General features: G+C 35.0%; 2 protein-coding genes across 5 annotated transcripts in view; one reads left to right on the top strand and one right to left on the bottom strand.

Moving 5' to 3' along the window:
- Positions 1-13,513, bottom strand: part of sema5ba (sema domain, seven thrombospondin repeats (type 1 and type 1-like), transmembrane domain (TM) and short cytoplasmic domain, (semaphorin) 5Ba) — a 229,475-nt gene that overhangs the window by 178,117 nt on the left and 37,845 nt on the right. For 3 of the 4 annotated variants that reach the window (XM_051118514.1, XM_051118510.1, XM_051118511.1), the window contains exon 1: positions 239-375. The exons of the other annotated variant lie outside the window; for it this stretch is intronic. The gene's annotated coding sequence lies outside the window, so the exon portion shown is untranslated. Of the gene's footprint in view, positions 1-238; positions 376-13,513 lie in introns of those variants that run through there. 4 annotated transcript variants of the gene reach the window in all.
- pdia5 (protein disulfide isomerase family A, member 5) overlaps positions 3,779-13,513 on the top strand; it is a 66,580-nt gene continuing 56,845 nt past the window's right edge. Inside the window, exon 1 of the mRNA XM_051118515.1 lies at positions 3,779-3,929. Coding sequence (XP_050974472.1) covers positions 3,825-3,929 — 105 coding nt within the window. The 5' untranslated portion in view covers positions 3,779-3,824. The remainder of the gene's footprint in view (positions 3,930-13,513) is intronic.

Below are 13,513 nucleotides of genomic sequence, written 5' to 3' on the forward strand. Positions count from 1 at the left end.
GTTTGTGTTTATAATAAAAACATACATAAATTAAATTATATTATATATGTTTATCATCTTCCAAAATTATAAAAAAAAAATCTTGTTGCTAGTCAGTATAATCTGACCGCAGAACTCCGGACCGCAGAAGTTCAGAAAGTACTTCACAGTATCATCCTACTCCAAGAACATTAAAGGCGGTTTCTATAAATAACTACATTTAAAGGTGAGGTAATGATATCTAAGAGAGTGTTTTTACCTTCTGATGTTCTTCTCCTGAAGTAAACTCTACCGTGCGTAAAACGCAACGCATAAACCGCAATCTCCGCTTTGCGTAGGTCTCCTGTGCAGTATCCCTTTTCTGTGAATGACTTCCACCGATCGACCTGCAGCTGCTTTACTGCGCTGTGCTGGAAAGAGGAGGCTACTACAGAAGGGCAGCTGCAATTCAAACGAATAGGGGTGCAAACTCTGTTACGAAGCTCCACCTTAAATGTTTGGCACAGTGGCTGCATTAGTTGTTAAAGCTCTAATTTTGCGTTCTAAATACATTTCTGTAATAGAAACGTTTCTGTTATGATGTTTGAAATGATCAATAAGACATTGCCTTTTGGGATCCAGCAACACCCCTATATCCAGCCTGGATAGTCTGTCCCTGGAATCAGTGAGGTACCATGGCAATTAATTAACTGTTTGGATCTCACAATGGTGCCAAAAGTGGCATTGTGTCATACCATCATGTCTTGGTTTTGGTATGGTGCGATCAATAAAACCCTCATAAAGGTGCACCATGGTACCATGTTATATATACCATAGTATTGCACAAACACCATATTCATATTGTAGTTTCATGGTACAGGCTTTTACAGCATTTTTTAAGAATTTTCAAGGAATGTTCAAAAACACATTGATTTACAAGGGTGCCCAGTACATGGGGCCTCTTTTATTACCAAAGAAATTAGACTTAGAAGCAGTGTCAGAAATTAAGTTGGGGTAAATATGTCAGTGAAAATGACAGAAAACCCCCAGATATTTAACATATGAGGAACATGATTCATTCAGTTTAAGTATTTGACATAAACAGAATACACACTGTGTGTTTTTATATGGTTATGAAAAATCCAAACACACTGAGGTTAAAAAAAGCAACATTTAAAATAATTTCTGGATGGCAAATATTGTTCCCTAAAATTTTATAAATTAAAAAATGAAATTAACTTTTAGCATTTGTAGCCTAGTTTGTAGCCATGCTTTTTATTAAAAAAAAGATTTATAGATTTAGTGTAATTAAATATAAAAATACAATAAAATAGATAGACCTATATAAATATTCATAAACATTTAAACTGTCCAACAATATTAATGTTAAATGTATGTTTTATAAATAAATTACGTGAAGAAAAAAAATCACGAACACTTAAAACTATTGGCTTGGCTCTTGAAAGCTGTTTTTCTTTTTGAAAACTGTGACACTGCATACTCTGGATTTACAGTATGCCCGAACACTGCGAGTTGCAATATGCATTAAGCAGCTGGGGAAAGTGACTCAGTGCAATTAAATTGTGTGTGTGGTACCGCTGTCACATCCAGGTGGTGGCACTACAGTGTGTCTGCCGCACCAACATTGCAAATATGGAATGATAATTGTTACTGTAGGCCTATTATTAAGTGCCTTCCTTAAGTAATGAGGCATGAAAACATAAGAAAATACTTATTAATAGGATCTACATATTTATGAAATAGCAACACTGAGGAACTACCTTGAAACAATTTAAAAAATAAATGTTTCATGTATTGTTAAATGAAAAATTGTCATTACTTGGCAAAAGAATGGTTTATTTTGATTGTTACTGAGCCGTTCGTCAATTTGTAGGCCAATCCAGAAGATTCTTTGTCAGCGGTTGAAGAACATTTACAGTTGTGTCTCTAGTTTTAACATGTAAAAAATCTGCTGAGTTCAACAAGGTCACACAGGTTATTTTACAGAGCTTTACAGTGTTCTTTAATAATTGTAGAATTTAATGCAATGTATATATATTGTAAATAATAGTTTTTTTTCGCAACCATATGCCAGCTCCATCAAACAAATTGTAAAGAAATATATTTTAAAATCTAATTTATTCTGATGATGTTAAAAAATCTAAGCTGATTTTTTAGCATCATTACTCTAGTCACATGATTCTTCAGAAATTCTAATATTTTGATTTGCTGCTCAAAAAAACAAATTTTTATTATTATTATTATGTTAACAGCTGAGTAGATTTTTTTCAGGGTTCTTTCATGAATAGAAAGTTCAGAAGAACAGCATTTATCTAAAATATAAATCTTTCACAACATTATAAATGTCTTTATCATCACTTTTGATCAATTTAAAGCATCATTGCTAAATAAAAGTATTCATTTCCCAAAAAATAAAATAAAAATATACATTAGTTATTAAAGCTCTAATTTTGCGTTCTAAATACATTTCTGTAATAGAAGCATTTCTGTTAAGCGGTTTGAAATGATCAATAAGACATTGCCTTTTGGGATTTAGCAACACCCCTATATCCAGCCTGGATAGTCTGTCCCTAGAATCAGTGAGGTACCATGGCAATTAATTAACTGTTTGGATCTCACAATGGTGCCAAAAGTGGCATTGTGTCATACCATCATGTCTTGGTTTTGGTATGGTTGGATCAATAAAACCCTCATAAAGGTGCACCATGGTACCATGTTATATATACCATAGTACTGAACAAATACCATATTCATATTGTAGTGTCATGGTACATGCTTTTACAGCATTTTTTAAGAATTTTCAAGGAATGTTCAAAAACACATTGATTTACAAGGGTACCCAGTACATGGGGCCTCTTTTATTACCAAAGAAATTAAACTTAGAAGCAGTCTCAGAAATTAAGTTGGGGTAAATATGTCAGTGAAAATGACAGAAACCCCCCACATATTTAACATATGAGGAAAATGATTCATTCAGTTTAAGTGTTTGACATAAACATTATAAATGTCTTTATCATCACTTTTGATCAATTTAAAGCATCATTGCTAAATAAAAGTATTCATTTCCCAACATAATAAAATAAAAATATACAGACTTCAAGCTTTTAAATGGTACAGTGTATGATGTTACAAAGGTTTATTATTTCAGATAAATGGTGATCTTTGTATCTTTCTATTCATCAAAGAATCCAAAAAAACCCTCAAAAAAACACTTAACTGTTTTAAACATTGATAATAATAATAATAGTGTTTCTTGAACAGCAAATCAGCATATTAGGTTTTCTGAAGGATCATGTGACACTGCAGACTGGAGTAATGATGCTGAAAACATAGCTTTGAAATCAGGAATAAATAAAATACATTTAAATAGAAAGCAGGTATTTTAAACTGTAAAAATATTTCACAATATTACCGATGTATTTTGGATCAAATAAATGCAGGCTTGGTGAGCAGAAGAGACTTCTTTTAAAAACTTTTGCTGTTCAAAAACTTTTGACTGGTAATGTATATACATTAAAATACATTAATGACTGCGGTTCATTCAGTTTAATAGACTGAGCTGAAAATAATTCTGAAACCATCCTTTAACTCCATTCATTAATTCATTAAACACCTTAAATTAATCCAAACAGACTAACTGCTTTCAGTTTTGAAGCCTGTGCTCAAGAACCAGTTAGTCATTTGAGTAAAACGTTGTTTCTGCATGGCTGAAAATAATTTACATGAGCTAAAGCCACACACAGTTCAACAAATGAGGGAGCATTTACGGCTTCCTGAATGAACTACAATTCCGAAGAAACTACATTTCCTAAGAAGCACCGCGTTCTCCAGGGATTTGGAGGAAAATGGATTGCGCTTGCGTAGCCAGACGTGGCAGCGGCATCATGGCTTCTTGGAACCGATACGGGAGTCGTAGGAGACTGATCGAAATGTTCTTATTCCTGTCATTGGTGAGTCTTTATAAAGAATCTAATGGATCGATAGAATCAATAATGCTAAACGCGCATATCACACAAATGTTTTCTGTCTGAGCTAAGACGAAAACGAAACGAAAATGGAATGATCTTCAGTCCCTCTTGCAGCACTAACGTTAGCTCAAAGTTGACAGCAGAAGAGAGAGAGACACTCAAATCAATCCGTCTCATTCATCAGTTCTCGTGTCTTGTTTTTGGTGTTTATACACATGCAACTTTGTGCTTCACATGCGTGAACATCTTATGCTCATCAGGCAACTATCTAATGTCAAAACGGATTCACTAATCACGATTATAGGAAATGTATCTGCTATGAAATGTGCATTTCATTTCAGCGTATTGCTTTGATATGAACGTGTCATGTTAAAAGCGTGCTTGAATTGTTGTAAAAATCTTATTTGGGTCAATAATGTAAAGTTATTCTCATTCATTTTGTTCAGAACAATTATGTTATTCAAAAATACGTCAAAAAATGCATCCAGTTCGTGCATGCAATGCACCTGTTCTATGAACGAGCAGTCAATTTCTTAATTAAAAGTCACTTTGATATTTTTGCAAAGCTTAAAGTAAAAAAAAAAAAGTTTTGTTGTTGTGTAACTGTCTGAAGATCATTTAAAAAGACCTTGAAAAATTATTCAGCGTAATCTTTTATTTTATTCAAACGAAGCAATTTGGTTATAAAATGTTACTGTTAGTTTATTATTAATATTTGAAAGTTTTGTCAATCTGAGTAAGTAAATGTATTGTAACCAACATGCAGGAAGCCATTTTGTTGTTTCATCACAAGAAAACTATAAAACGCAGAAGACCTTTTAGGCCCTTCATGACTTTGTCATTTAGTTTTTTCCTTTGGAAACAAAAAATCTGATATTTGGCCTTTTGTTTACATCCAGGGAAGAAAATCTTAGGAAACTTGTTGATATCCATGCATCAAATTTGTATTTTTGTCCTCGATCAATATGTTTGCAAACTTTATTTAAAATAATGATTACGTTATGAACACTCATGTGTATTGTTTCTGATTTTTTTTTACATAATTAACACCTAAAGAATCATTTTAAAATTGTAGTTTTTACAAAATATGACCCATTTGCGGACTACTGTTTGACATGTACGCATGTGGAACCAACTGATATTTCTACTTCTGTATTATGTCTGTATCTTTATCTTACAGTTTGCGTTAGGGTGTGGCTTATATTTACAGTAGCAGTGTGATTTAACTTTGATCAAAGCTTTTTTTTTCTTCTCTGTCTTCCTTGTTCTTCCCTTGATGAGCATGACAGAAATGAGCTTGTAATGTTTAGAGCTAATTAACCCACATTTGCTTCATTTTAAAGTGCATCAACCCTGTTCCACAACTGATTTGCGAATCAATGTGGGCCGTGTCCTCAACACCAAACCCTAATAGCCGCTCCGCCACGTCAGTCAACTCTCATTACGCAGAAGTTTTCCTGTCTCACATCCTGTTTTGCGCCTGCCACTGCAAACAAAGGTGCTCTCCTGAACTATTGGGACTTTGTGGTGGTTGGGTGGGGAAAGAGAAACGCTCTCTGCTATCTGTGCTTCCCTCCAGACCTCCCGCTTGTCAGAGCAATTTCTAAAATCTCTTAATCTTGATTACAGGCATCCCACAACAACCTTTCGTTGCTTGGTCCAGCAGGATGCTGTGTACGGAAATGGTTAGCTGTACAGTAAACTATTGCGACTCAGTGTGTGAGAATGTTTGACTCACAAATCGACCGTTTCATTTGTGGAGTCATTTCCTTCTGTTTGTGAATTACCTACGTCAGCTATGCAGAGCTGAAGCCCCCCGTGTTGTTTGGCTCAGCAGGAAGACGGCGCGTGTTTGAGAAACGGTACGGTTTATGCTGAATCAGTGAGACCCTAAAAGTGAAAATGAGATTTATTTATTAAGCAGATTTGCGATGCCGCTTGCGCAGTGCATGCTTGATGACGGCTTCCACTGCTGATTAAGCAAGATGTTTTTGCGCTGATGTATGACAGATCATTTTTTGTTCAAGTGTTTCCCATGCTGTGCAAAACATGTCAGCAAGGTCCACTGCTGAAACGCTGGTGTCCTTGAGCGGATGATTAATAGCAGGAGTGCTAGTATCCATAAACTACAGTCAAGTACAACATACTGGGCATAATTACATCGCTGAGGAATTATATACTGTGCTGTTTTCTGTATTTTATTTCGAAAAAGGAAGGGAACAGTAATGGTCTTTGGTTGTTAAAAGGAATAGAATTGAGCTATCATTGCTAAATTTGTAGTTTTTGTTAGGTAGAATGTCTGAGCTTCTGTCTTTGTAAGATTTCTGATAATTCTTTCATCCTTTACTCCTCTCAATATGTTTCAAACCTATGAATGTCTTTCTTCTGCTGAACACAAAAGAAGATGTTTTGAAGAATGAAGGTAACCAAATATTTGTTGGTCCTCAACTGACTTCCATAGTGTTTATGGAAGTCATTGGAGACCACTGACTTAAAGGGTGAGTAAATGATGACAGAATGTTCATTTTTCCATGAGCTATCCCTTTAAGCTGTTAGATTTAATGTGGGTGCTTTATTCTGGTATTCTGAAGCTATATGTGTGATCAATATTTTTCATACTTTCTGCACTGCAGCCGGTCATGAGATTTGAGAGTAAATGGATTCTCTGTAAATAAGACTGTTCATCACAAAAAGGTACTGTTTGTGTGTAGAAGATATTTGGATTATTTTATTGTTGGTTTGGAGTCAGTAAGATATTTTTTTGAGAGAGAGATAAAAATAAATACTTTCAATTGTAAAGGACACTGCAAATTGATTAAAACTGACAGTAAAGAATTTACATAAAACAGTAAAGATTTGTAGGTTTCAAATAAATGCTGTTTGAAAAAGAATGTATCATGGTTTCCAAAAATATTGTGCAGCACAGCTGTTTCAGTACTGATAATAATATGTTTCTTGAGCACTAAATCAACATATAGACATTTTTCACACTTTCGTGTTCGAAAAACAGAAGCTTCAAATAGTTGTGTAAAATAACTTCTACTGTAACCTGTATGAATAATAGTACTTGTAGCACAGGATTGTTGTGATTTACTGATGTACAACTCATCTCAGATTCATTTCATTAAAACAATCCACAGTGGCCTATGGCACAAGCCATGTATGTATGCTCGTAAGGTTATAGACATCAAAACTAACCAAATGTACCAAAAATGTAACAGTAAGAATGTCAAGCACTTAATTTAGTTTTATTATACAATCGTCATTTATTAGATCAAATTGAGGTTGTTAAAATAAATGTATATATTTTTCATCTCAGAGTCGTATATATATGTATATTGTCTGGTGCAAAAATGAAAATTAATGTCAAAATAAGAATAACAGGGGCTCTGACAATAACTTATTTTAAATGCTTTTAAATTATTTTATCGACAAATGACTTATTTTTTTAAGTTCAATCAGCTACAGCCCATTCAAATCAGCTACAGACCATTGACAAGAATGCAGGCGGATTTTTTTTTTTTTTACGTTACTAGTCGAAGCTGGATGTAATGACACGCAGCCTGTAAAAAGGCTTTTTGGAAAGATTAGAAAGAAGGACCATGTGACACTGAAGTAACTGGCCATCATAGGAAAAAAAAATATTTTTAACATATATTATTAAATTAGAAAACTGTTAAAATAAGAGAGAAATCTCAATGAATGTCATAGCAAATGTTTACTTCCATAACAGAGAATGTTTTACGTTTTCCGACAAAATCACATAAAATGTGGGGAAAAACCTAGACATGAGTGCAAACATGGGAGATAAGAGGTTTTTATTGCATTTAACGTACTGCTATATACTTTAACCTGCTATTAGCCTTGTCAGTTTTATTGCTTTATTATTTAGCACTTTGGAGTTTGATTTTATTTAAAAAAAAAAAAAGACAATTTTCTTTTGTGAATTTTCTGAATGGGTTAAAGAAACTATTAATTTAGGAAGAAACTGAAAACCACTTTTCTGTTTGCAGAACTTCATTCTTCTGCATGTTGCTGAAATCTGTGTCATATGTGTCTGTTGAAAAATTGTTTATTCCCAAGTTAATGATTTGCAGACCATCCCTGTTGATTTGAAGAGTCCATACGGAGCTCCTTGAAAAGCAGCAACAAAGAAATTCAGCTCGGAATATGCAGAAAGATGTGTTCCTCCATCACCCCATTCCTTCCCTGCATGTTCTGTTTATTCCCTTGAGCCGTAGCTGCTCATCAGATGAAATAGTGGTGCACAGCATGTGTTTTTTTTTCCCCAACCAGTTCTGTTCACTTCGCATTGATCGACGGGACGCGATCAGGCCTGTCTCTCAAAGCTGTTCAGCAGATGATAATAACAATCACCGTCTTGTGAAAGAACTGGTGTTGTTAGGATAATGCCCACGTCGAACACCACTGCTAAGGGAAAGCCAAATGAAAGCCTTTGTAACAGGTACAGGACATGATGATTGCCAGACAGTAATGGGCCCGCTTTATTGGTCGACTGTCAGGTTTGGACAGAGCGTTTGAAGAATAGGTGGTGCACCAAATAGGGACAGAAACCTGATGGGACTAGACGTAGAACACTGACTCTTTTGTGTCTGAATGGAATTGAATGGTGCAGTTGTCTCTGTGCTGAAACTGTACATTTCACTTTTAAAGATGGGTTGTTTGAGAAACGTTCAGACTGTTACAATGTGCAGACTTTTTCTGTGCTATTATAAGAGAATTTCACTTCCAGAACAAAAATGTGAAGATAATTTTCTCACCCCCTTGTCATCCAAGATGTTCATGTCTTTCTTTCTTAAGTCGTAAAGAAATTGTTTTTTGAAGAAAACATTTCAGGATTTCTCTCCATATAATGGACTTCCATGGTGCCTGTGAGTTTGAACTTCCAAAATGCAGCTTCAATGAGCTCAAAATGATGTCGGCTGAGAAAGAAGGATCTAGTGAAACGATCGATTATTTAAAAAAAAAAAAGTAAAAATACAATTTATATACTGTTTAACCTCAAATGCTCGTCTTGAATTCTGTATTCTGGTTCAAAACAGTTAAGGTAGGTCGAAAAACTTCTAAATCGTTCTACATCGCTATTTAAAATTTTCCTAAAAGGTATTTAATCTTCTTTGCACGTTCACTTTGTAAACCTTGGGTCGGTACTCCTGCAGCAAAGTAGGACGATTTTGAAGTTGGAGGGAAAAATGAGATGGGAATTTTTCGACCTACCTTTACTGTCTTGAACCAGAATACACAAAAGTTCACGCAGAGCTAGACAAGACAAGCATTTGAGGTTAAAAAGTATATAATTTGTCAATATTTTTAGAAAATAACCAGTCGTTTCACTAGATAATACCCTTATTCCTCGGCTGGGATCATTTAGAGCCCTTTGAAGCGGCATTTAAACTGCATTTTGGAAGTTCAAACTCGCAGGCACCATCGAAGTCCATTATATGGAGAGAAATCCACTGAGATGTCCACTTCCAAAACGAAGATTCAGATATACGGTACTCACCCCCTTGTCATCCAATATGTTCATGTCTTTCTTTCTTCAGTGGTAAAGAAATAGTTTTTTTGAGGAAAACATTTCAGCATTTTTGTCCATATAATGGACTGATATGGTGCCCCGATTTTGAACTTCCAATATGCAGTTTAAATGCGGCTTCACACGATCAAAAATGTGGTTGTAAACGATCCCAGCTGAGAAAGAAGGGTCTTATCTAGAGTAACGTTCTGTTATTTTCCTAAAATAATACAATTTATATACTTTTTAATGTCAAACGCTCGTCTTGTCTTACTCTGCCTGGACTGTATTTGTTACAGTTCATGACAGTTATGTCGAAAAACTCCCATCTCATGTTCTCCCTCAACTTCAAAATGGTCCTATGTCACTGTTTTACCTTTTTTGTTAAAGTTGTTTGATCATCTTTGCATGTTCACTTAGCAAAGACTGAGTCGGTACTTCTGCAGCGATGTAGGACGATTTTTGAAGTTGAAGGAGAAAATACAATTGGAGTTCATGGAGAACAAGGTAAGACGACCGTTTGAGATTAAAAAGTATTTAAATGTAGTTTTTTTAATGAAAATAACCGATCGTTTCGCTAGATAAGACCCTTCTTCCTCGGCTGGGATCATTTGAAGCCGCATTTAAACTGCATTTTGGAAGTTCAAATTCGGGGTACCATATCAGTCCATTATATGGAGAAAAATGCTGAGATGTTTTCCTCAAAAACATAATTTCTTTACGACTGAAGAAAGAAAGACATGAACCTCTTGGATGACAAGGCGGTGAGTAAATTATCTGTAAATTTTTGCTTCTTGAAGTGAAGTTCTTCTTTAACATTAGTATGCTTTTTAGCAATGCAAATACTGTCATTACAGGGCCATTATACTGTTCCAGTAGAGTTCCAAGTATAATGTTAGTCAGGGTTTATTACAGCAAATAATAATTTAGTTTTTAATTAACTTTTATCACCCTCTCTCTAACCATTAGAATTTAACAGGCCATTTTTGCTGCCCTGACTTTAAAACTTCAATTTGAACACTTGCTTCTAAATGAGATAAAGCACTTTAGTGCATTTATTTATGGGAAGAGTGTTTGCTGTGGACTTAAATATAGTTCGCTCTGCTCCATTCTTCAATAACAGGCTCTTTGCTAAGCAGGAATTACATTGTGACGGGTTCGCAAACCAATTTGTGCTGAAATGTGCCAATCAGAGATGTTTTTTAAGGAATTGTAGAGCGGTAGGTGCAACAGCAGAAGTTTCGACTGAATTATATTGATTTGTATTTTTGTCGTCTTATTGCCTCACTGTGCCAATGTTTTGAAAACCAAATTGGCATTGTTGACGTCTAATTGTGGTTATGTACTATATTCTGCCTGATGTGAGGAGGTGCAATAAGGAGCCGTTTCGGTTTAGTCTTATTGAAAAATTTCATCTTTTATGATATAAGCCCATTCAAAGTTAATGTTGGACTTGAGTAACTTGATGAAAGAAAGATGGTCCTTTCAACTACTTCAGTAAGTTGCTCTGACATTTTTTCATAATGCATCACCATGTCTGCTCCCCGTCAGCACGGCTGAAGTCAGAGTAGGTGTGATTTCTCAGGTCCCTCAGCTTTGCAGGACTTTAATTAGCCCTGACTGTCATCTTCACACGTTCAGCGGCTCCCAAGGCGCTGGGGCCGCTGGGATGTCACCCAGTCCGCACAGGTTGTCCACTGTGCTGGACCGCATTTGCTCGTACAGAGTTGATTAAATGTAAGGAGGATAAGAACGTTGTCTCTGATCTTTTACCATTTGTCTTTAATACACAGAAAATAAACGTTTACTTTACAGTGGCAGTTTGAGAAATTGCTGGCTATAAATATGTAATAATATATAATAATACCAATAATAATAACCATGAAACTATATTTTGCATTATTGCTATTCATATAAAATGATTCAAATCAATGACTTGATTTTTATAATAGCTCTTGTGAACATGCGTTGACTGGAAGAGAAGAAATTGTTGAATAAAATTGTTATTTTTGTTTCTTTGCACACAAAAAGTATTGTAATAGCTTCATAAAATTACGTTTGAACCATTGATGTCACATGGACTATTTTAACAATGTTCTTACTACTTTTCTGGGCCTCAGATGCGTTGCTGTCTATCCAGGGTCAGAAAGCTCTTGGATTTCATCAAAAACATCTTTTTGTGTTCTGAAGATGGACAAAGGTCTTACTATCCCTTTAAAGGTTATGTTTTAAATTTCTGCACCACTTGTGGCTTCAAACTGAATTGTGAGAAAAATGTTTTCAAAACTTAGTTTCAACCATCTGCCTTTTTTTTTTCAAACAGGTAGTCCCAGGCCAAACTCAAACCATTGATTGAGCTAATGTTGTTACGCCTGGAACAATCAGGCTGCTCAAACATATTACAATTCCATTTGGTGCCGCTAGTGGTGCAGAAAATTACCTTCTTTACCTTTAATTTTGAACTCTGCCTGCATGAGGTTTCCAGGCTAAGGTCTGCGATATGGTAATGCTAGCCTAACAGAGACTTTTTGTTTATTTAACATTTGTCCACATGTAATGGTATTACTCAACAGAGTGTGCAGTGATAAATTCAGTCAGGCCACTGGCCCTTGTCTCTCTGTAGAGAATGGGAGTTGTGATTTTTAATGAGGGAGAGTATGACGCTTGTCTTGGTTTGTCATGTAGAAAGATAAGGGTTGTCAGTGACTGAGGCACCTGTGTTTCTCACAAGCCCTTCCCTGTGACACTCCAATGATGAAGCAGATCAATCTTCACAGACTTGTGCACTCACACAGCAGATGTACAGCTACGGTCTGGTTTTTGTATTGTGTGTTATATAAGATTTTTTGCCACTTTGTAGGGAGAGGAGAGAATTGAGGTCCTCTTACACTATTAGGAAAAGATTGTTTCTGTTTTCCACTCATTATTTGATTCTTAAAATGGAATTGCCTAGTTTTAATAGAACTTTTGCATATTGAATGAGCACTGCTCTAAAATAGGGCCACAGTGTGGAAAACGCGGATGGAATTGTGAAATCCAGTCATCAAAATAGAATTTACTGGATAAAGATCCTCGCGCACTGAGTCTGAAATTCGACCTCACGTTTACACACTGCCTCTGAAACTTGTCTGTCATAAAATTTTAAATCAGGTTACATTTTCTGCATTTTTCGCATCCGTAGCAAGCATTTTGTGAAATATTTTGGCAATTCAGAGTCACAGTGACTCTGTGTATGATGGATTTTGACGAATACGAAAAAACGCACACAAACATTTTGAACTCCATGTGTAAGGACCTTAACATGGAATGTCAAAATGCCAAATTTTGGATGAATAAATCAAATGTAGGTCAGTACACTTAAATCCAAATCGGATATGGACCAGTGTCTGTGAATATGAATCCACAAAATACTATTTAAATATGAATCCTGCATGTTCTGTGTGTCTGTATGTGAATGAATGGCGCAGATGCGCGGTTTCATTTACCACACACAATAAATAGAAAAATAAATTAGAACTGATTTTAGTTATTAAAATTTAAATAAATAATCCAATAAAAAATATCCATTATGGAATATTTTCATATCCAAATGGAATTCAACAGAAAACAGTGCATTCCATGAAGCCTTAAAAATGTACTTTTTGTTAAACTTTTAATAAATTGTGCAAGTTTTATGATTTAAATTAATTAGACATGCTTTTTGATTAATCCAATTTAATTTAACCATTAAAACAGAGCCTAGGAAAAATTAAAATGTGAAGGAAAAAAAACGGATTCCACAAATATTAAAATGGAAAAAATGGAATTTGGAAAAAAATAAAACAGATTTCATAGGGCCATACTAATATGCTGCAGAGTTAGTATATTAGCACAAGTCAGTGTTTTTTTTTTCTCTTTTGGTTAAGTGGCTGAAATTAGGTTTGTGGTTAACACAAGCTTGAGATATTTTATTCTATGGCTGTGAATATGTGAAAGCTTTTAGTTGTCTTGTATTTATAAAAAAAGCTTGTATTTAGGTTGTATTTAGGCTTTA

The sequence above is a fragment of the Labeo rohita genome, chromosome 9, assembly GCF_022985175.1.
Source record: "Labeo rohita strain BAU-BD-2019 chromosome 9, IGBB_LRoh.1.0, whole genome shotgun sequence".
NCBI lineage: Eukaryota > Metazoa > Chordata > Actinopteri > Cypriniformes > Cyprinidae > Labeo > Labeo rohita.